Genomic DNA, 21,526 nt, shown 5'->3' with positions numbered 1-21,526 from the left:
GGACAGAAGTGGGAAAGCGTGACTACTTTGGGATGGTTTGATCTACTGTGTAATGACATGCCACCTTACGGTCATTCCATTTGTGCTCACGTCACCAGATTTTAGGATTGACGGAGAAGAAATCAGTCCCACAAATGCAGTTTATTTTTATCTAGATGAGGAAATGGTCTCATGAAAAGGTCGTCTTTGCAACCTTCTCACTTCCGTCTGAGAAATCCTCTTGTTCCTGTGTGTCATTAGTGACTCTTGGCTGAATGGCGGCGTCACATGATGCCAGCAGCAGCAGTTATTAGGATCATCAGGACCCTGTTGAAGCAACATGCCTGTGTGTGTATGTGTGTGTAAGAGGTGTCGAGTTAACCACTCGAGACGGCACCGGGTTTTAAGACGCTTTTATTTAACAGTGAAATGAAGCAGTTGAAGAAGAAGCTGAGCTGCCAATACTAACAATTCAGTGCTCAAGTACTTTACTTGGCCCCTTTTATTCCCAGCATGTAATGTGCTAATGTGGGGTTATAATGAAGTGTCCAACTTCTGCTGCTTTTTGCACAGCGACACTGTTGCATCAAAGCGTCAAGTTACGTCTACTGTACAGCGAGTTGAATGCTTATCATCACATGTTTTGGTCCATATTTTTTCATGATAAGACACCACTCCCTTTTTGTTTGCTAAACTGTGTCACAGTCATGGTGTGAACAGTGAGTGTTTTCTGTTTGAGGATCCGCAGTATTAGGTGTCAGGAAGAGTCAAAGAGAAGGGATAGAACACAACAAGCACGTAACCTGAGTGCACACACACACACACACACACATCAGAGGGTGAGTTCAGTCTCAAGTCATTCAAGTCTGAAGTTTAAAGAAGTCATGTAAAGAAGAACATTTCCATCCAGTGGCCGCTGCTGTGATTCTGTGAAAATGCTGCTTCCTGCCGCACTGACCTCATCAGTGCAGTCACGCTGCAGGTCTTCATGCTCTCTGTCATGTTCTGCTGAGCTGTTAAAGAGTGGTGACTGGTGTTGTTGTTGTTATGCTGTTTTCTAACGCAATAAAATTGTGTTACACAAATTATTATAATAATATCAGAAAGTAAGACTGCTGGCTTATGAACTCAGGTGTGACTGGAGCTGTGTATTGTTTGTTTTCTTTTTACCCGTTGGGGCTTTTGTCAGCCTGAAGTCAAACTGAGGCAATTTATTCAGTATGTGGGCAAACTACTAATTATCACAAGCAGCCAGAATCATTTCTGAAAAATATGCATACATGGAATGGAACATTAGAAATCAGGGCGTGTCGTTTCTGGCTTTGAAATTTGAATGAAGTTTCTACGTTTTATAAAGATGTGGAAGTAGTAAGAAGCAGACAGTTTGTAATTTTGAAGAAGTTGTTATTTTTAAACCACAGCAAAATGTGCATTCAATTTCAGACCATTAACTTTTTGAAGATTGAATGAAGTTTTTAATGTTGAAGTAGAAGGAACAACATAGTGGACGTAATTTACTGATGTTATTCATCTTGATTTTTAGTCCTCTTCATTGGTTTCTCAGTGTTTTTATTCTTGTCCTCGTAAAGTGAGCTTTATCTGATCACAACAATGTCAGGGTAGGAAAATGTACTTTATCATTTCCTTCTTTGCCTCTTGCCTCACACTTTCGTTCTGCTAAACATCTTTACAGACCTGTCATTGTTACGTCTGCAGAGCGACTAGTAACCGTGAACATCTCGATGTGTTTCCACAGAGTCCACTGGCCCCGCCAAGGTGGTGAGAGCAGGGAACCCACCCAAACCCAGACGAGGAGGAAAGGTAATCATCTGTGTAATGTCTATTCCAGTATTCCAACTATTCCCAAGGTTTAAAAACAATGAAACTATATATTAGGCTACTGTCGCAATGTGAATCCGTTCAGATTCTACATCAGTGTTCTCGTTATTTTTGGAATTTATACTAAAGATAACAACTGAGTTCCATGTCTCATTGTGCCAAAAAACTAATGTGACCTAATTTAGCTCACAGTTTTGAAGCTCGATGGCACAGAAATGAGATTTTGTGTTTTAATGTGTTGTTAAAAGAACAAGTTATCTGCCGTTTTACATTTCTGTTTGGTGTTTACTTAACAAAAGAAAAGCTACATGTTCTGTCGTCTCTGGCTGTAGCTTCATATTCTAATATCTACATTACCTCTTACAGCTGTTACAGATGTGTTTGCATATACTGTGATTAAAGTGAAGGTCCAAAGTAGAGACACATTACCATTAGGGCTGAAACCATTACTCAAACTATTTTGATCATCGATTATTCAGTTTGAGGGTTTTCTAAAGATTTTTCAGCTTCTTAAATGTGAATATTTTCTGGTGTCTTTGTTCCATAAAACAAAGAAATCATTAAAAACGGAATCATTTTGGTTTGTGGACAAAAAACGAGACATTTGAGAACATCATCATTTCCAGGTTTAACACTAATCTGATCAATATTTGTCAACATTCTGTCACGTTTTATGCACCAAACGATTACTCGATTGATCGAGAAAATAATAGACGGATTAATCGATTATGAAAAACAATCGTTAGTTGTAGCGCTAATTCTAATCTAAGTGTGAACTGATGTGCTTAGAGCGTTCCATGTGTGTAGTACAGCAGACAATTGGTGAAATCTGTAGTTCTAATGAATGCTGTAGTCTGTGTAGTACACAGGTTTACAGTGTATTATACCCACTACAAAAGTGGGCCAGGATTCCTGTATAACCACAGCTTGCTATCACTAAACCCAGGCAGGGCACAGTAATAGCATTATCTCTCCTCCCTGTTAATTATCTAACCAGCGAAGCACCATCACCATTTCTTGTGCGGGTGTAAGTGCTCAACTGGAGATGCGTGCTGCAGCGGGGGAACCTGCGACAAATAAAATAACTCTAGACCTTGTCAGAAGTCACCTGTGGAGTTATTTACAGTCAGAGTGTTGGTGTTTACCTGTCAGGCCTCAGGCTGTGTGTGTGTAGTATCCTCCCAACATCCTTCAAAGACTGAGCCAGTGGCCTGGGCGATGAAGCAGACACTCCTCATGGCATGCCATTCACAACTTCATACCTTTTGATGGCGGCGTACAAGAGGCTTGTTAACCACACCTTCACCGCAAACTTTACGATCGTCTGAAGTCAAGGCCCGGCACAAAGGACAGAAATTAACAAACTGCAGCGAACATGTGGTTTAATCCTGGCAGTCGTGATGAGTTAGCTGATGTTTCCACATTTATCAGAATCTTTATTCACCCCCTCTTTACTGTGTCACAGGTTGGAGATTTTGGCGACACAAACAGCTGGCCGACACCAGGGGAGATTGCGACTAAAGACATGCAGGTAAGTGTCGTTGTTTGCTTTTTTAAAAACATTAATTTCATGTAATGTGCAGAGATTTGGGTCCAGACAGTCTCCAGAGGCGGCTGCTCACACATGAATGACGCGGGGACACTGGCTGAGTGAGTTGTGTTCACAACAGCAGGAGAATTTCCGGAGGAACCAGGCAAAGGGGGGGTGGAGGGTCGGGGGGTGGCATCACTGTGGATTGTCCTGTATTGTTGTCACATGAGCTCACTTGGACATGAGAGCTGGCAGAAAGGAGGATCTCTGGAGAATGTCCAGAGTGACATCTGCATACGTGTTTTGTTCAGTACACGTCTGAATAATGAGATAAGGAAAAAGTTAAGGAACGAAGTTAAACTTTTTCTTTGTGGATAAAGTTTCCCTCAAACACGATATTGTTTCAGGAAATGTAGCCATCCACATAGAGAGAAACACACTTTCTTCACCCCTGTGTCTGAGTTTGCTGAGGACATGACGCGTTCTAGCGATATCTAGTCTTCTCAGGGTGGCTTGAGTTATTTTTCATTGAAAGTAGTTTGATACACTGTCAAACAATCTCCAAACACAAGAGAAGGATGACGACAAAGGGTGACTGAGGCCTCACACTTGGATACGTACATAAGTTCAAGTTTTCCTCTGGCCCTGGAGCAAAAGGAATCATTGATTTTTCCTTTTAGTGAAAGTGGAGTAATGTAGTCTTGTGTTATTTTCAAGCAAAATCTTGATTTATGTGTGCAAATAAATAAGTGAAGCAAAATTACAGCTTTGGTTCAGTCGTCTGAGTTACAGACGACATCCGTGTTGTTAGATCAGACAAATGAGAGCAAGGGGTGACGGTGCTCTGCTGGCCTCTCTGCCCTTTGACCCACCCTTAATCACTTTAGCGTGAATAACAGTCATGTAGGCACTTACTTGTATTTTAGATGAATTTTTGGTAATAAACACAGTTCAGTCATTGTTTTCCTTTTGCAGAAAGTCTGCAGAGAATTGTAAGATGGTAAGAGCTGGGAGAAGAGAACGGTGTTTTCACACAGTGAGTAGAAGTAGGCGTTGTGGTGGATGTTGGTAATAAACGCAGGCGGCCGTCGTTTCAGTTTCTCAGGTTGTGCAAACATTGATTTAATAGTGTCTGTCTTCGTAGTTTTAAGTCAAAAAGAGCTGCTGAGTTTCTCCTGCTGCTCTTCGATGTGCTAGATTGTAGTTTTCTGCTGAAGTTGTTGCTCTGACATGACACAGCAGCTCACAGAGCCGTCTGTGTGCACTCCACCACTGCACATTTCTCTGTTAGGCTTAGTCCAGGATTACCTCCACCCCATGACCTCTTGGACCACATGGCCATGAAGAAACTACAAAAAGGTCAATAATGTAGACTTTCCTAATCCACAGAGAGTTCACTTATTCCCCGCTACATAAGACCTTTTACCCAAACAGGGGGAAACGTTTAATCTGCTTCCTCCTGCAGCAGTCCAGCTGTGAATCATATCCTCTCGTCGTTCTCCATTTCCACTCCCCGGGACGTTAGTGTGTCACTGGGAGAGCGGCCCCAGTAACCTCCCCTATTTTAGGCCGCTCAGTCTTCATGGGTGCGTATCCCCAAGTTGGAAAATGTGGGTCACTTCATCAGAGCCAGGAATAACCAGTGGGTACAGTGGCAGGAGGCGGGGCTTGAGGCGCTTGCCAAGCCCCGGGAAGGGATGTCCTTTTAGGGATCCCCCCCTCAATAAACTGCCACTGGATTTGTGCTGCTGCTATACTTAGAGTTCACTATCCGTCATGTAATGTTTAAAGCTGCTGGTCGCTCACTGAATTCCACAGATTGCATGCTGGGAAGTGCACAGTGAAACTTGATAAAGGAGGAGTTTTATTTTTGGGCTTTTGGCTGCAGAATGTGGTGCTGATTTTATGTTTGACAACTCAGTGACAAATCAAGTTAGATCTCTACTTTAGGCTGAGGTTTTATTGGGCTATATATATATTATAATATGTGTGTGTGTGTATATATATATATATATATATATACATATACATATACATATATATATATATATATATATATATATATACATATACATATACATACACACTGTTATATATAAATACACTGTTTTTAAATGTCCTCCTTGCTGCAGCTTTGCCTTAGTTTCAGCTGAATTTAAGAATAAAGTTACCCACGAACAGTTATGTTATGTTTGTCTGTTCACCACCTCCTGGGTCAGCTTGTATCTATGTGATGTCACCAGGGAATTGTCTTTCTTGTCTAAATCTGACGGATGCTTTGAAGGCGTTTGAGGATCCTTCAGTTTTTCGTCACTGTGATCTCGGCTCCATCAGCACCGTCCTGTGCCATCATCTCTCCACGTGTCCTGTCATCCCTCGCTCTTCCATTCACCGCCCTCACACCTGAGCGTCTTCGCCACCCGCTCCCTCATCATCTCACAAGTCTCTGGTCTCGCTAAAAATAATTTGCCTCTTGTTCCCACGTGTGCGGGATCCGGAGCCGTCAACAAAACAAACGCCTTCACGTAATGACACAGCATTAGCCACTTAGCCAGTGAAATGATATTGGATATAGTTTATGAAGCCCGGGGGGAGCTCAGTCGACTGCAGATGCTGCTTATTATCCACAGCCCGTGCAGCGTTGTCATTGTGTTCAAGTCAACATTTACACTTTGTTTTCAATCCACCGCAACTCATGTTCATTTTCTGTTGAGTAACATGTATGTTTCCGTTCATGTCTGCGTGCATGCACACCATTGTCTCCCCCTCCTGTCGTCTCTAAACTGCTCTTCCCTCCCTCTGTTCAGATCGAGGCAGTGACACGGACCGTGTCCTGCCCGCCGACTGTCAGGCAGGTCAGGGACTCGTGGAGATTCACTGTAAGTTCAACCTCCAGCCCGGGAACCCTGCTTTCTGCAGCCCGGGGAACCCTGCTGCTGCTGCCTGCCTAACTGCTGACATCCAGTCACTTCTTTTTTATCTTGATTTTACAGTTTAACATTCCTACACTGCACAAAGAACTGTGGCACCAAGTCTGATCTATCGAAACACCATTCATCTTTAAACAGTTCAAGTTAGAAAATAACTTCCCTTCCCCACAGAGTGCTTTTTTGTGGCTTTTTAAATTTAGCAGCCCTTTTTAAATGCAGGAAGTTCATAGCAAAGCGCGTCCATATGTAACTCCTTTGGTGTTAAGACACATTTGCGTTACAAAGACACCTCAACTATCGAGGCAGTAGAGTTAGGAGCAGGTGCAGTGACTCACGAGTGAACAGGTGATCGCAGTTAAACGACACTGCTGAGCTAACCCTGGCTCATGTGCATCACAAAGCCATATTTTTAGATTTTTTTGAAAAGCCAACCCAAGAGAAATGACTTTTTCACTCACTGTTTTTTAACATAAACATTGTGTGAAGACAAGAAATGCTGAATTTGCTTCACTGGATCTGTGAAGTGAATTAGATTTCACTTAGAAAGCACTGCATTTGGGAAGAATTTATATCGTCCTCCGGGTATATGTTTATGAACCTGTTAATCCAGTTAACCTGTTGCTCTGTTTAAAGTTCCAAACTTGGCTCATTTAGTTTTTGGTTTCTGCGTCTGTCTCTGTTTAATCATCATCACCTTTCTCCATTTCATCACATAAAACGGCAAGAAGAATAAAAGAGAAAAGACAATTGCAGGACATGCCCTTTATGTCTCCTTTTACAGATCTTTAAAGTAAAAGCCCTAAATGTCTTAAATGCAGGTTAAATTGTCTTTAACCTGCAAACAAACACCAGAGGCTCTGGAGCCTATCATTACACAAATGTCTAGTTTAGTTTAGAGATGTAATGTGGTGTTCTAGTTTTCAAAAGTATCTTCTCTGCCTGTCTAATTTATCTCTTTATAACGAGTTGCTGTTTGCTATATCCTGAGTTGCCTTGTGTGTGTGTGTGTTTTTGGTGTCATGTGCATGGTTGAAGTGGGGTCTTTATGTTCAGTGTGGTTACATCCGTCAACCCTGCGACACCCTGAGTGCTGAGCATGACCAGTTGTGCGTGTGCTGAATGGTTTTTGGGAATTAAACGTGTGGTATAAACCTCCCAGTCACTCGCGGGACTGAAGATAAACTCCTTTAACAAACCTCGTGTGGGAGTATCAGGGTTTGCAGATATGTGCACAGCTGATAGCTGAGCTGCAGTGGCTGTACTCTGTTTGATTTGAATAAACTTAGATATTAGCTGTGTGAGCAGAGATAGTCTGCGCCACATGTTGTGAATTGCCCATGTCCGTTACTCTTTGTGCGTCTGGGCTTGGCCGGAGAACCCTGGATTAGTGACCTCAAAAACCACGTAGAAAAGCCTTTATTGTGGAGGAGGTGGTGTTTACAACGTCAACATAAGAACCCCCCTGGTCATAACTCTGCTGGTGTTTATTCCACAACTTAAGAGGTTGTGTTATGTTACAGTATATGTCATAATTATCTGCTTGTTTGATTTTTTAATTCACACTTTGCAGATTTGAAACGCTACACATTTGTTTAATGAGTGCTGGTTATAAACTGGAGTTAGTGGATTAACTGGGATTGTATCATTTCCAAAAATGTATTTCCAAGTCACCAGTAAGAACAATGACGTGTCACTTAACCACTCAAATCCTCAGTCATTTTAAATATTGGGTGTTATCCAGTATTTGATGTTGTGACATGACTGTAACCAGACGCCACAAAACACCATATTTACAATTTATATTCTACCCCATTCAGATTTGGCTTAAAAAGTTATCCCATCACTTAAAAGATGGCACCAAGTACGTATTTAGCAGTGTCCTCAGTGCATCCTCCGATCAGAGTACAAAGAAAGCACATTCAGAGATGGATGTTCTCTCTGTTAATTGCACAGACTCACAGTGTTGTCATCAGACTCGTTAAAAGCATCATTTTGCCCTTCGCCAAACAGACATGACATCAGTGTCTCTCTGACGAGCCCAGATCCAGTCTCATGTGGTCGCCAAAGATGCACCACGACTGATTTTTAATGCCGGGTGTGATCGTTAGTACTTAAGGCTGGAACTGGATCACTGAGGACAGATGTTGATACCAGGTCTGATCGGAGCCGCAGACAAAACGAGTTACATTTCCAGGTTTGCAGGAGTACAGAGACGACTGTCTGATCGTAACAAAGCGTTCATTATATACGCTAATATACCAAAGCGTTTAATACCACGATTAGTTGTGAAATCATGTCATCGTGTCGTCCCTGTTACAAAAGCAGACATATTGTAGCTGTGTGTCGCAGACGTGCTGTAGACGTGATGAGCACTTCATGTCTCTTCTCTGACTAAACACCAATGAAGAGAATTTTCACAACTCTGATCTCAGCATTGATGCAAAACTTCACATCAGCGATGTCAAAACTCTTGATATAATGTAAAATGGTCAGCTGTGTTGACCGGTGATGATCTGCAAATACTTAGTTTTTAATTGAATAAGGCGAGCGTCATAATACCTGATAATAAACTCTGCTACTGAGCCTCAAGCCACATGTCACATGTGAAAGGTCAGCAAGTCTCAGGTCGTGTGAAAGCTAAAAGTAAAGAGCACCTGTTGGACCCTGAGAGTCTCCAGTTCAGTGCCACAGACCCACGTCCACCATTGTGACACGCACTGAGGAATCCAAAGAACTTTGAACATGGGTTAGACAATAACTGTTATAATATTGTATTTCTCCAGTGTGTACATTTGTGTCTGATCCTTGTTTTCCATTTCCTCTGCACCTGACGGTTTGCCCTGGGCTCTTTCCTTAAATCGTAGTCCTGTTTTTGTTTCTCCAGGTCCCCAAGAGGACCACGGCCAAGAAGGAGTCAAAGGAGAAGAAGGAGAGCAACGAGGAGAGCAAGGAGAACCTGAAGGCCAAGTCTGACGACTCTGGAGAGGAGAAGAATGGCGACGACGACTCCCAGAAGAACGGCCCGAAGAAAAAAGGTCAATCTCACTGTACATTTTGAAGGGTTAGCGTTAGGTTTAACCCTAGTCCTGAGATAATAAATAGGTAAACATGCAATAAAACTACACAAACACAATGAAATGTACAAATAGCAGTACATGTGTACATACTTGCACACATAGATGTTAAAAATAATGCACAGACGATGTGTACTGACGGTTTAAATCAAATTACACCCGAGTACGCAGTGCTGTAATTGTAAGAAATGTGTCCGTTGTCTCAGAACAACCCGAGCAATCGCAGGCCGGAGTTGTTCACTGCGGACGGGGGAGGGTTCGCGGGGAGGGAGCAGCACTTTGTGATGGTTTGTTTCAGATTTGGCAGCAATCAGAGCTTTTTAAAGAGTTCCAGCCAAACACAGGCAGCGAGTGTTTTCTGACCTTCACAACATGGTTACCCTCAGTGACCAATGCTGGCTTTGTTTCTCTGGTGGTCTTCACGCTCTTTTTTTATTACCTGAAACAATGCTGGCATTGAAAAGCATTTGCAATGTCACACCGTGTGTGTGTGTGTGTGTGTGTGTGTGGTAATACTGCGTGTATGTGTGGTTATGGAGACGTGTCTTCCTTGTGAGGACAAAAAAAAACAAGCCCTTATGTAAATGATTATGTTTTAACGTGGTTAGGATGAGATTAGAGTTATATTAGTGTTTACAGTTAAGGTAAGTCAGTCTCCAGGAAATGAGTGCGAGTCAGTATAATGTCCTCACAAGTCAGTGTGTGTGTGTGTGTTTCCTCAGGCTGTTGTTTTTAGTTCCCTTAAGTGTTTTAAAGAAATGTTTTTCACACACTGACAGAGCTCCACAGTGCTCTGCTGTGTACGCAGACACACACACACACACACACACACTGAAACACATCAGGAAAGACCAACACAGTTACACGCAGACGTGCTGTAGACGTGATGAGCACTTCATGTCTCTTCTCTGACTAAACAACAATGAAGAGAGTTTTCACAACTCTGATCTCAGCATTGATGCAAACAAGTCGTCCAAATTCTTAATATAATATAAAATAGTCTTTTTTTTTCTACCTCTACAGGGAGGATCTTTTTTTCTGTCTGTGTTTCTTGTAATAATCACACAATAATCACGTTGACACTGCTTTTGACATCAGGTCACTGATGCAGCCTGGTGGTCAGAACAGGTAGTGCTGCTGACTCAGGGCTGACTCAGGTTTAAAGGAGCAGCAGTGATGATGATGATGATTGTTTTTTTGTTTTTTTTTACAAAAACTGTTGCACATTCAACTCATTTAGTGACTAAATGATTCTGTTCCAACCCATATGAGAAATGTGGGAAATAACTCTCTAAGTCTTTATTTTATATACATGCATACTTATTTATGGATATATACTTATGTATATATACATATATATGTATATGTGTATGTATATATGTATGTATGTGTTATATATATGTATATGTGTATTTATGTATGTACTTTGAGTGTCTATGAGTTGAATAATTAAAAAGATAACATTTAAATTCAAGAGTAAATGAATTCATTGACATTTTCCTTAGAGCTGATTATTAATCGATTACAAAATTAATCAACTATTTTGATGATCGATTAATCGGTTTGAAGCTTTTTTGATGTTTAAAGCAAGTTTCACCTTAACTGTTAATATTTACTCGAGAAAATAATTATTTATTTGCAGCTGCAGTTATCTCTGTACTCTGAATGCTCCTGCAGGATTAATAACGTATCCGTCCACCCGTCTCATGCCCGTCGCTGTTCTTGTTACATTCCAAACAGGAAACAAGCAGAAGTGGGTTCCTCTGATGATCGAGGTGAAGTCGGAGGGTCCACGAGAGCGATCGGCCTCCAGGAACAACAGCCGACAGAACGAGAACCCCCGCCTCCCTCCTAACGCCAGGAACGACCTGAGAGGTGCGTGTGCTCTCATTGTGCCGTGTTACAGATTATTTAATCTGACTGTTACGTCCCAGTTTGTCAGGGTTAGGAGGGAAGCGACATAAATAACCAATGCTATATGAGCTGCTGCTTTTTGGTTGCAGGATTTTATTCCACTCTGTGTCTGAATGACTGACTCGTGCTGTGTTCTAATTTGTTGCTTCTGCTTTAAAACCTTCTAAATATACATGGTTTCATAGAAACATCACAGACTGACTTGGCTTTGTTCCGTCCTCTCTTCTTAAAAAGAAACTGTGATGTTTGTTCTGCGGTCACAAAGAGTTCCCAAAGTTCTTTTTTTTGTCTCTTGGCTTTGATCTGTGACTTCAGTGTTGGTGATCGTGCAGATATATGACGTGTAAGTGTCTTCTCTCGCCGCAGACTGGCACAGTCAGAAATACGAGCGGGAGTGGCGCGACGATCACGACGAAGTGTCCAGCGTGAAGAGCGAGGGAGCGCCGTTCCGCGGAGGTTTCAGGGGACGCGGACGTGGACGAGGAAGAGGACGTGGACGAGGCAGAGGCGCCGGCAGAGGTATGGTTCATGTTCTCACCACCTGGAGCCACACACACGGGAACACTCAAAGTGTATTTCTCACACACACAATAATGCTGACAAGACACTCAGAGCCTGTAGAAGTGATGAGATCCTCATGTCTCTTCTCTGACTAAACATCACTGGAGAACATTTTTTATATCTCTGATCTCGGCATCGAAGCACAGCCACAAACAGCCATTAGATAATGATAAATGTCAGTGTCCTGCCTGTAATTTTATGTGATAATTTGAGGAGATAATACCCTCATTTTATTTGTTTTGCTGTTAAATGAAACTATGAAGTGTCCTCACAGGATGTGTAACGTAAACATCGAACATAAAAGGCTTACGACAACACGTCCCTCGGAAAAACCGAGCTTGTTACTTAATAAATGAAACAAATCTTCACTTATTCCAACAGAACCAGGCTGTTTGTAACAAAATAGTGTCTGTCCAGTCTGGCAGAAGAGAAGAAATGACCAGGAAATGTGTAAATGACGGAAAAGACATTGCATTTAACACAAGTAATAGGATTCCTGTTTGAGTCTCCCCCCTCCCCCCCGTAGAAAATACTTTTAAAAATACCTTTTTAAAATGGTGCAAGATGTAAGAAAAGTGTGACAAAATAAGGCGAGAAAAGAATAAGTAAGTATGTCTTTGACAAGGACACATTGTTTACTTTGAGCGGCACTGAAGTGATGGTCAGTTAATAGTTAGCAGGTGACCATTGTCCCTTTGTGTGTTTACATTACAGCCCATGTTCAAAATGTTAATACATGATGATTACAAAAGAAAGACAATTTAATGGACTGTGTCTCTCTTGTCCTCTCTTGTCCTCTCCTGTCCTCTCCTGTCCAGGCCACTATGACTTTCACTACGGCTACAAGTCGTACGATATGAAAGACGGACCCTACGGCCAGAAGTTCGGTAATTCTGTGACCTACTACTACGACAACATGAGCAGCAACGACGTTTACTCCGTGGACCAGGACCTGCTGAAGGACTACATCAAGAGGCAAATGTGAGTCGTGTGACGAGGGTTTAACCGTTTCCTTGTGTGCTTCCTTCAGTAGAAACGTGTGTGAAGAATCTTTCCTAGCTTCTGTTCTTGGACGCTCTTTCATAACAAACATTCCTCTGTCCACTCCTTTTTATCAGTGGCTTCTTCCTCAGAGTAGACTTTGAGTCATCTTGCTGACAGATGTCACTGTAACCAGAACCTGCCCGGCAGATATAATCCGGTTAATTGTCATGCCGTCCATAATGTGGTTTTTCTGTCTTATCTTCCCCTCTGAGCTGTTAAAATAGAGCATCCATTTTCTTGTCCTTGTGTCACAGTGTGTTGCGTGTCAGTCTTGTCCAGTTTGAGCTCTGTAATGATGACCGTGTGTGTCCTCATTCACCTCCTCCCTGTAGCGAGTACTACTTCAGCCTGGAAAACCTGGAGCGGGACTTCTTCCTTCGGAGAAAGATGGATCAGGAGGGATTCCTGCCCATCGGACTCATCGCCAGCTTCCACAGAGTTCAGGCTCTCACCACCGACGTCAACACCATTCTGGAGGTGAGCACGCCTCTTTACCCAAGAGGAGGAGGAGGATGATGATGATGATGATGATGTGGTTTTTGACCCTTTTATGCCCCTCCCATCATCTCTCCCGTCAGGCTTTGAAGGACAGTAAGGAAGTGGAGATAATCGACATGAAGATCCGTCGGAAGGTGGATCCTGACAAGTGGCCTCTTCCGGGCCTGAATATGCCGAACCAGACCCACACCGACTTCTCCCAGCTCATAAACTGCCCCGAGTTTGTCCCCAGACAAATGCCCGAGGACTCCAGCGGTGAGTGTTGATGTAGCTTTATTATTTTTAAGACCCAGCAAACCCTGCATGACAAGTCTTTACTGGTATTGTATTGTTTGGAGCGTTAATAATGAAATAAATGTCTGCGATGCTGTGCTCGGTGCAGGTTCCCCGCGTCCACACCGTTGCAGCAAAAGACCAAGACTGAAGCAGACACCTCTAACCTTAAGACCATGCCCAAGGGCCTCTCAGCCAGCCTTCCTGACCTCGACTCAGAGTCCTGGATCGAGGTCAAGAAGAGGCCCAGGCCGTCCCCCGCCAGACCCAAGGTCAGCACGGAGAAGGTGAAATTCTATGTTTGTGTCAATCCAAAGTAGCCCTGAAATAATAAGTCATTAACCGACGTGTTTAAAGGTCGTCATCAAGAAAAACTCTAAGACATTTACTGGTTCAAGCTGGTTTTTGGGAGAACAATATTTGTGACACCATTGGAGAATTGTATCTTTGAAGTGACTCGGCACAACTGTGTTGTTCACAGCTTCAAAGTTCATAAATGATCTAAAATGGAATAATATCGGTATCGGTAGATACTAGGTTTTGGTATCAGGACATTCCTACATAAATACAGTACGATGCAGCCGTGCTGTAGAAGTGATGAGATCCTCATGTCTCTTCTCTGACGAAACATCACTGGAGAACATTTTAACTTCTCTGATCTCAGCATTAAAGCATTAAACCTTTCATCTTCTGTCGTGCAGCATCTTTGATTTATAACCACCATTTTGTTTTTTGTGTTTGACTTAATTATATAATATAATTTTTTTGTCGCAAAATAAAGAAATCAGTTCTCCATCTATTTATTTTTGGTTTTTCATCTCTCCACATCTCTCCCCCCATCCATCACCTCCTGCTCCCCGCTCCCCTCTCCCGTTGCTCGGTGTTGATTGACTGACGTAGGCCCCCTCGTTGCAGCAGCAGCAGCAGCAGCAGAAGGAAAAGGACGAGTCGAGTCGCTCCCCGGTGCAACAGCCTGGCTCCACACCCGCTCCTGCTACTCCAGGAAACAAGGTGGGTTCTCAAGACCCAAAGTCTGGACTTCAGATGAAACTCATTAATGTTATTAAAGGTAACATTGGGATTGTCTTCTTTTGGGACCAGGACGGAGCCGAGCAGGACGAACCGGAGGAGCTGGACTTCATGTTCGACGAGGAGATGGAGCAGATCGACGGGCGGCGCAACACGTTCACCGACTGGTCGGACGAGGACTCGGACGGCGAGATCGACGACCACGACGTCAACAAGATCCTGATCGTCACGCAGACGCCGCCGTACCTGCGGAAGCATCCCGGCGGCGACCGCACGGGCCACCACACGTCGCGCGCCAAGCTGAGCAGCGAGCTGGTGAAGGTGATCAACGACGGGCTCTTCTACTACGAGCAGGACCTGTGGGACGACACGTACGAGCCCGAGTACGCCACCATCAAGGTAACAGGAGGGAGAGGTTGTTTGTGTGTGTCATTTTTGATGAGACTTCACCGGAGAGTGTGAGACTGTGTGTTCTGACGGCTTCCAGGTTTCATCTCCATCATTTTGGCATTTACTCTTCCCTCAGCCAGAGCTTTTTCTGGACATGGAAAGTCCACACAGAACAGAAGCGGTGTTGTTGTTTTAGATGTGCTTTGTTTGTGTTGTCACCGCTGAACCTTTTGTAGCATTGTCCGACTCTCACACGGTCGCCTGCACAGATCCAGTATCGCGTAGAACAGTTGTTTCCAGATAAAGCCGCTCACTCTCAAGGCCTCGGCCCGAGGGGACGAGGTGACGGTGCTGCGGGACAGAAGACGAGGATGGACGCTCGAAGATCAGAGGATGCTTGGTGGAATGAAAGGGCAAGTGTGTGTGTGAGAGAGACACGCTGGGCTTGTTCTGTGTGTGGTTATTTATTAAACGAGCTGTTGTTGCAGAAAGGGCAGTCGCTCTTTTGTTATGAGGAGGTAGAAAATTCAGGGTTAGCGTGGACGTGAGTCTGCAGCTCAGTGAGCCGGCGTCAGAACACTGACAGACGTCAAACATGAAGGTGAAACAAGCGTTTTTGGCGGCCGTGTTTTGCTGCTGCGTCACGGTTTCACGGCTGCTGCAGATGAGGTCTGTTTTCTTTAACGTCTACTTTTGTTTTCAGTGACGATTGGAACTCCTTTGGCTTTCTTTAAAACGCTCTGACGGGTTTGAAAAGGATGAAAGTCCATGTATTCTGTCAGAGGTGTGAGGAAGAGGAGGGTGTTTTCTCTCCCTCGTCGCATTAACCCCAGATCCTCTTATCATTTACAGCAAGAGGTGGAGAACTTCAAGAAGGTCCACCTGATCACCCGGGAAGAGTTTGACTGCCTGACCCCTGAGCCCCCGGTTGACCCCAACCAAGAAGTCCCACCCGGTCCACCGCGACCCCAGCAGAGTAAGAACACAGAAACACACGCGTGACAGAATCACAGAGGAGACGAAAGAGGACGAAACAAGCGTTAACGACCGTGCTCTCTCGTCCTCAGTCCCCACAGACGCTCTGGCAAACAAACTCTTCGGCGCCCCGGAGCCGTCCTCAATAGCTCGCTCTCTCCCGACGACTGTGCCTGACTCACCCAACTACCGCAGTGCCCGCACGCCCCGCACACCTCGCACGCCTCACCGCAAGGACCCGACCATGACGCCGCGCTTCTACCCCGTGGTGAAGGAGAGTCGGCCCGTCGACGCCAAAGTAAGATTTATCTTTTTTTTACCATCCAACAAACTTTTCTACACAGTATTGATATTTAACTTGCTTTGCTCGTGTTTTTTTTTCCAGACACCCAGGAAGAGGAAGACCCGGCACAGCTCCAATCCACCCATGGAGTGCCACGTGGGCTGGGTGATGGACTCCAGAGAGCATCGGTCACGTACTGCCTCTGTCAGGTGAGAGTCACATCAAAGTCTTCTCATGTGATGATTAGAGCTGCGACTAACATCTGTCGATGATCTGCTCGATTAATCGTTTGGCCCATAAAATTTCAGAAAACCTTTAAAAATGTTGATCAAACCTGGAAATGATGATGTTCTCAAATGTCTTGTTTTGTCCACAAACCAAAATGATTCACTTTTAATGAGAAAACTCTCACATTTAAGAAGCTTAAACAATCGGAAATCTTGTTTTAAACATGAAAAAAAGCTTCAAACTGATGAATCGATTAATCGTTTCAGTGATGATCTTATGTGAATGTTGTCTTTCTCACACTCCTGTGGTTCCTCTTCCTCTTCCTCTTCCTCCTCTCCCTCTCAGCTCCAACGCCAGCCCGTCAGAAGGAACCCCTGCCCTGGGGAACATTGGCTGTACGCCTCAGTCGCTGCCCAAGTTCCAGCACCCGTCACACGAGCTGCTCAAAGAGAACGGCTTCACGCAACACGTTTACCACAAGTATCGCCGGCGCTGCCTAAACGGTAAGAACGTGTTTTCATCGTTCTTTCAGCTTCTGCTTCAGTTTATTTTTGCTTTATTCCGTCTTGTTGTACATGTCTAGTTATGTACATACGGTATATTTTAATGATCTGTGTCCACTTTAAACTTGTGTCACAGAGCGAAAGCGGCTGGGAATCGGTCAGTCCCAGGAGATGAACACGCTCTTCCGTTTCTGGTCGTTTTTCCTGCGCGATCATTTCAACAGGAAGATGTACGAGGAGTTCAGACAGCTGGTGGTCGAGGACGGGAAAGAAGGATACAGGTGAGACACTTGCTCTCTGCATGTTCCACCACTGACCACTGGTTGTCTGCTTTTTTGGTGGTTCTTTCTTTAATCAGAATCAGAATTTCTTTATTGTCATTATACTTGGTACAATGACACATCAAAACTATGGATACAATCAGAGCAGGAACAGGAAACACAAAGACAAATCAGTCGGCAGCAGCTGGAAAACTATTGTTAAAAAGAAAAGTGTTTAAAAAAATGCTTAAAATGTTTATTTAAAAAAATAGTACGTCATATTTTTTAATTCTAAGATATAAGTGCAAATCTTTTGTGTGCAATGTGTGTGCCTGCATAGATATTGTGCAACTCAGTTTAGGAGGTAGATGGGTGTGTTTTCCTTTTTCAAACACTTTATAATTATTTGTTATATAATTCTCGTGTGTGTGTGTGTGTGTGCGTGCGTGTGTGTGTGTGCTGCAGGTACGGTCTGGAGTGTCTCTTCAGGTACTACAGCTACGGTCTGGAGAGGAAGTTCAGGCCAGACATCTTCAAGGATTTCCAGGAGGAAACGATGAAAGACTATGAAGCTGGTGAGTTTGCACAGATAATATAATATGAATCATTGAAGAACTCTTCTACATGATGATGATGATGATGATGATGATAACGGCGTCTCTCTGGGTCCCGTTCACAGGCCAGCTTTATGGACTGGAGAAGTTCTGGGCTTTCCTTAAATATTCCAAAGCCAAGAACTTGGAGATTGATGCCAAGCTGCAGGGATGTTTGAGCAAGTTCAAGCGACTGGAAGATTTCAGGATCGACGTGAGTACCAAACCACAGCATATCTTATCTCAAGGAACTTTTTTATGTCAGAATAGACGAGAAGATGCACAAAAAAAAATACTCCACCCATTTTTATATCGACCATCGATTCACTGTGCATTTCATTTGTACTGGAAATCACTTTTGCTCTGAATAAATCACTTATTTTCTTCCACAAACCTTAGATCGTGTTGTTGAAAAAGAGCTTAAACTAATGATCATCGAGTGAGAAACACGATCATTTTAGCAGAATTATGTTTTTATTATACTACTGTGTAATTATTGTAATAGCAATAATATACTTTTTGTATATACAGGGATTGCAGCTCAAAGTGCTTGACAATAAAAGGAATGTAGAAATATAGAAGGAAAGAGATGCAAATAAAACACAACACGAGGTGGAAGGTAAAGGTTAAAGTCAAGGGGTTAAAATCCTGTTTTCAACTTTGAAATAAAACAAAAGATGCAAATAAAACACAGCGTGTAATAAAACAGGAAAACTCGTCACAAGGTTAAAATCCTGTATTAACTTTAAAATAAACTTAAAAAAGTCTTCCCTGATATCTAAGGGTGGTGTGTTCTAAAGTTCAGGGGCGTAAGTAAGATCACAGTGTCGTACAACTGGACACATTTAAACGCGTCTCTTGTCTCTGCTCGTAGCCCCCCATGGAGGAAGGCGGCCGCAGAAGACACTCGTCCAGCGGGGACGGTCGGCGTCGGCACCTCTCGCAGCCTTCCAGTCGCCCCCACAGTCAGGCCGGCTCAGGCCCCGCCCCCGCGGCGACGTACAGTCACGCCGCTGCTGCCGCCGCCAAACTCGCCGGCCAGAAAACAGCGAGCGCGGCCGCGGCTCCTGCAGCTGAACCTGCGCCTGACGCCAAGACGCTGAAGTAAAGTCTCTCTCTCCAAACTCAGCGGCTCTGCATGGATCAACTCAACCACAACAACCTGGGGGGGAGGGAGGGAGGGAGGCAGGAGGGGAAGGGGGGCGTGTCCAGCTCTTCACTCAAGCTTGAGATTTTTCTTTTTTTTTTTTTATTTTAAATTGAGAAACAATTTTTTTGTTTATTTGTTAGAACAAAAATTCTTTTTGAGAATTTGAGATATCGAGCTTTAGCAACGATCCTGGATTTATTTTATTTTTTCATTTCTTTTTAATTCACGTGGATCCCTCCTCCACCACTGGACCCCGCCCCCTGTTCCTCTTTGATCAACACTGTCACGCTGGCTAAAGGATAATTGATTTCTCGCCCAGATCTCAGATTAATGATCATTATCATTATTAATATTATTATTATTTTTTTTCGGCATGTGGTGGCTTTGGAAACTTTGGAAACTTTGGAAACTTTGACTGAATGTCTGAACTGAGCTGTTCTCACTGGTGGCCGCCGGGGAGGAGGCGGCGCTGCTCCCCGACCTCCAACTGGACCAAAGTGGTTTGAACCCGAGTGCTGACATTTTCATCCACACACACACCACAGCCGCCGCCGTCGAGTGCTGTCGGAGAGATTTGATTTACTTTACGGCCGAAACACTGAGGGGCAGAAACATTACAGAGCCAAATGATAAACCACAGAGAGAAAAAGACTTGTTCTGTTCCCTCAGTGTGGACACGATCATTGAAAGTTGCCTTATTTTAATGGTTTTATTGCTTCAGACTTTGCCCCGCCCTCTGCCCGCCCGTCACCACATTGTTGATTGTACAGCAGTGAAATCGCCCGTAATTGCGTTTCCAGCAGATGCCACCAAGTGGCGCTGTCCTCCACCTCTCGCCCTCGCTCCTTTCCTCCGTCACCGTTTCTCAGGTGTCTTCCAAGTGTCATAATATTATGGTCTGTTACAAATCCAAGAATCCTTCCTGTGTGTTTGTGCTGAAACACGTGAATCAGGTCGAAGTTTGTGTCCCCGCCCCCTTTCCCCCCTCCCTCCGTCCCTCCCTCTCTGTGCTTCCTAACTTAAGCTCTGTCCCAACTCCGCCTCGCTGTCAGACGAGCTGCATCCATCCGTGAATCCATCCACTTCACTGGCATCCATCCATCCATCCATCAGTGACACTACAGGACTGGAATCATCTAAAAATCTGGATTACTTGAAGAAAAAAAAAACGGTGGTGGTGGTGATGTTTTTTTTGATTTTCCCCCCGTGGATGGAGACGCTGACGAGGTTCAAACATTTCACACCTCACGACCTCTTTGCCGTTTGTTTGCTCGGTCGACGCACGACAGGGGAGGAGCTTAACACGCGCGTCAGTTCCGGCATGAGCGCTGACGCAGGTACAGATGTAGCAGCCATGAGCAAAGACTTAAACGCATCATCGCCGCTCCCCGTGTTTTGGATTCTCCCGCTCACGCTCGTCACTCTTCCTTCGGTCGGCGTGGATCGTTCCATCGTTCCATCGTTCTCCAACTCAAGTATTGATTATATCAAACATGTTCCTTCCTCCTTTCATGTAAATGTGAATCTCGACAGACGAAGAGAAGAAGGCGACCGCTCCCTGCTCCTCGTTTTATTCTTTCGTTAGAGCAGATGATAAATATTTGCCTTACACACGTTTATGTCCTCTAACTTTTTCTTTCTTTTCAGTTCTTTTTTTTTTTTTTTAAATGGTCTCATAATTATCTTTTAATGCTTTTAATTTCAATTTGCAGTGTTTCTAGCGTTGTTGCTGTTGTCGTCGTTGTCGTGATGAAGATGGAGAGCTTGTTGTGTCGGGGCTGTTACAAACATGGGAACATCACTAAAGGGAAAGAAGATTGTTTATAGTTTTTCATGTTGAAATTGAGTTAATTTTTGCCAATATAACAGCGGCCAACAACACAACTGTGATTTAAAGAGGAACAAAGTTGATTTAAAGAGATTTAAAAGACAAGTTCTGGCTCTAGTCTTAACACACACATGGTTTTACCCCCCCCACGACTGCTGCTTGACAGAGTGAGCCTTTAATTATCGACGCACTAGTGTTCAAATGCGTTCAATTCATTTTTTTCAGTCTGTTGGTTAATTTCCCAGCGAGCAGAGCAGAGGTGGACGTCACAGTCGCTGTTTCTCCGCGTTCTTCCTCTAAAAAGAAAAACACCTCTGCAAAAAAGATGAAAAAGCAAAGTAAAGCAAAGCTGTACTTACTTCATTTCCCCCCGTCAGTGTCTTGTTGGTTTAACGTCAGGGAGATTTTGGGGATCAGTTTTCAGAAGCCTACAGTTGACGATGCGTTGAGTTTTACGGTTTAAAAAAAAAAAAAAAATTCAGAAAAGCAGAAACTACACGGACGTGAGGGATGAACGACGGAGGAGAGGAAGCAAGAGAAGGGAGAGAAAGTACGAGGAGCGAGGCTTTGGTTCGGACGTCTGGAGACTGGGATTAAAAGAGAAGATTAAAAAAAAAAGGACAAAATTCCATAAAAGCCATATG

The 21,526-nt window shown here is 43.8% G+C and overlaps 1 protein-coding gene and 1 long non-coding RNA gene across 3 annotated transcripts in view; one reads left to right on the top strand and one right to left on the bottom strand.

Annotated features, from left to right (window-relative positions):
- Positions 1–21,500, top strand: part of larp1 (La ribonucleoprotein 1, translational regulator) — a 32,273-nt gene extending 10,773 nt beyond the window's left edge. Inside the window, exons 2-21 of one of the 2 annotated variants that reach the window (XM_044041908.1) lie at positions 1,736–1,800; positions 3,284–3,349; positions 6,157–6,228; positions 9,164–9,314; positions 11,094–11,228; positions 11,634–11,786; positions 12,647–12,809; positions 13,205–13,349; positions 13,451–13,629; positions 13,753–13,915; positions 14,544–14,654; positions 14,745–15,071; positions 15,915–16,038; positions 16,130–16,335; positions 16,423–16,529; positions 16,894–17,051; positions 17,188–17,332; positions 17,777–17,886; positions 17,991–18,118; positions 18,779–21,500. In XM_044041908.1, the coding sequence (XP_043897843.1) occupies positions 1,736–1,800; positions 3,284–3,349; positions 6,157–6,228; positions 9,164–9,314; positions 11,094–11,228; positions 11,634–11,786; positions 12,647–12,809; positions 13,205–13,349; positions 13,451–13,629; positions 13,753–13,915; positions 14,544–14,654; positions 14,745–15,071; positions 15,915–16,038; positions 16,130–16,335; positions 16,423–16,529; positions 16,894–17,051; positions 17,188–17,332; positions 17,777–17,886; positions 17,991–18,118; positions 18,779–19,012 (2,942 nt within the window). In that variant the 3' untranslated portion in view covers positions 19,013–21,500. The remainder of the gene's footprint in view (positions 1–1,735; positions 1,801–3,283; positions 3,350–6,156; positions 6,229–9,163; positions 9,315–11,093; positions 11,229–11,633; positions 11,787–12,646; positions 12,810–13,204; positions 13,350–13,450; positions 13,630–13,752; positions 13,916–14,543; positions 14,655–14,744; positions 15,072–15,914; positions 16,039–16,129; positions 16,336–16,422; positions 16,530–16,893; positions 17,052–17,187; positions 17,333–17,776; positions 17,887–17,990; positions 18,119–18,778) is intronic. The other variant, XM_044041909.1, reaches the window with a different exon arrangement.
- Positions 11,344–14,550, bottom strand: LOC122779491. The gene is made up of 2 exons (XR_006361573.1): positions 14,491–14,550; positions 11,344–11,808 (listed from the first exon to the last, which is right to left on the bottom strand). It is a non-coding gene; the product is annotated as an uncharacterized LOC122779491 (long non-coding RNA).
- Positions 21,501–21,526: the final 26 nt, after the last annotated feature.

The sequence above is a fragment of the Solea senegalensis genome, linkage group LG13 (assembly GCF_019176455.1).
Source record: "Solea senegalensis isolate Sse05_10M linkage group LG13, IFAPA_SoseM_1, whole genome shotgun sequence".
Classification (NCBI taxonomy): domain Eukaryota; kingdom Metazoa; phylum Chordata; class Actinopteri; order Pleuronectiformes; family Soleidae; genus Solea; species Solea senegalensis.
The sequence above is the reverse complement of the archived record's forward strand: the minus strand, read 5'-3'. Positions and strand labels throughout refer to the sequence as shown.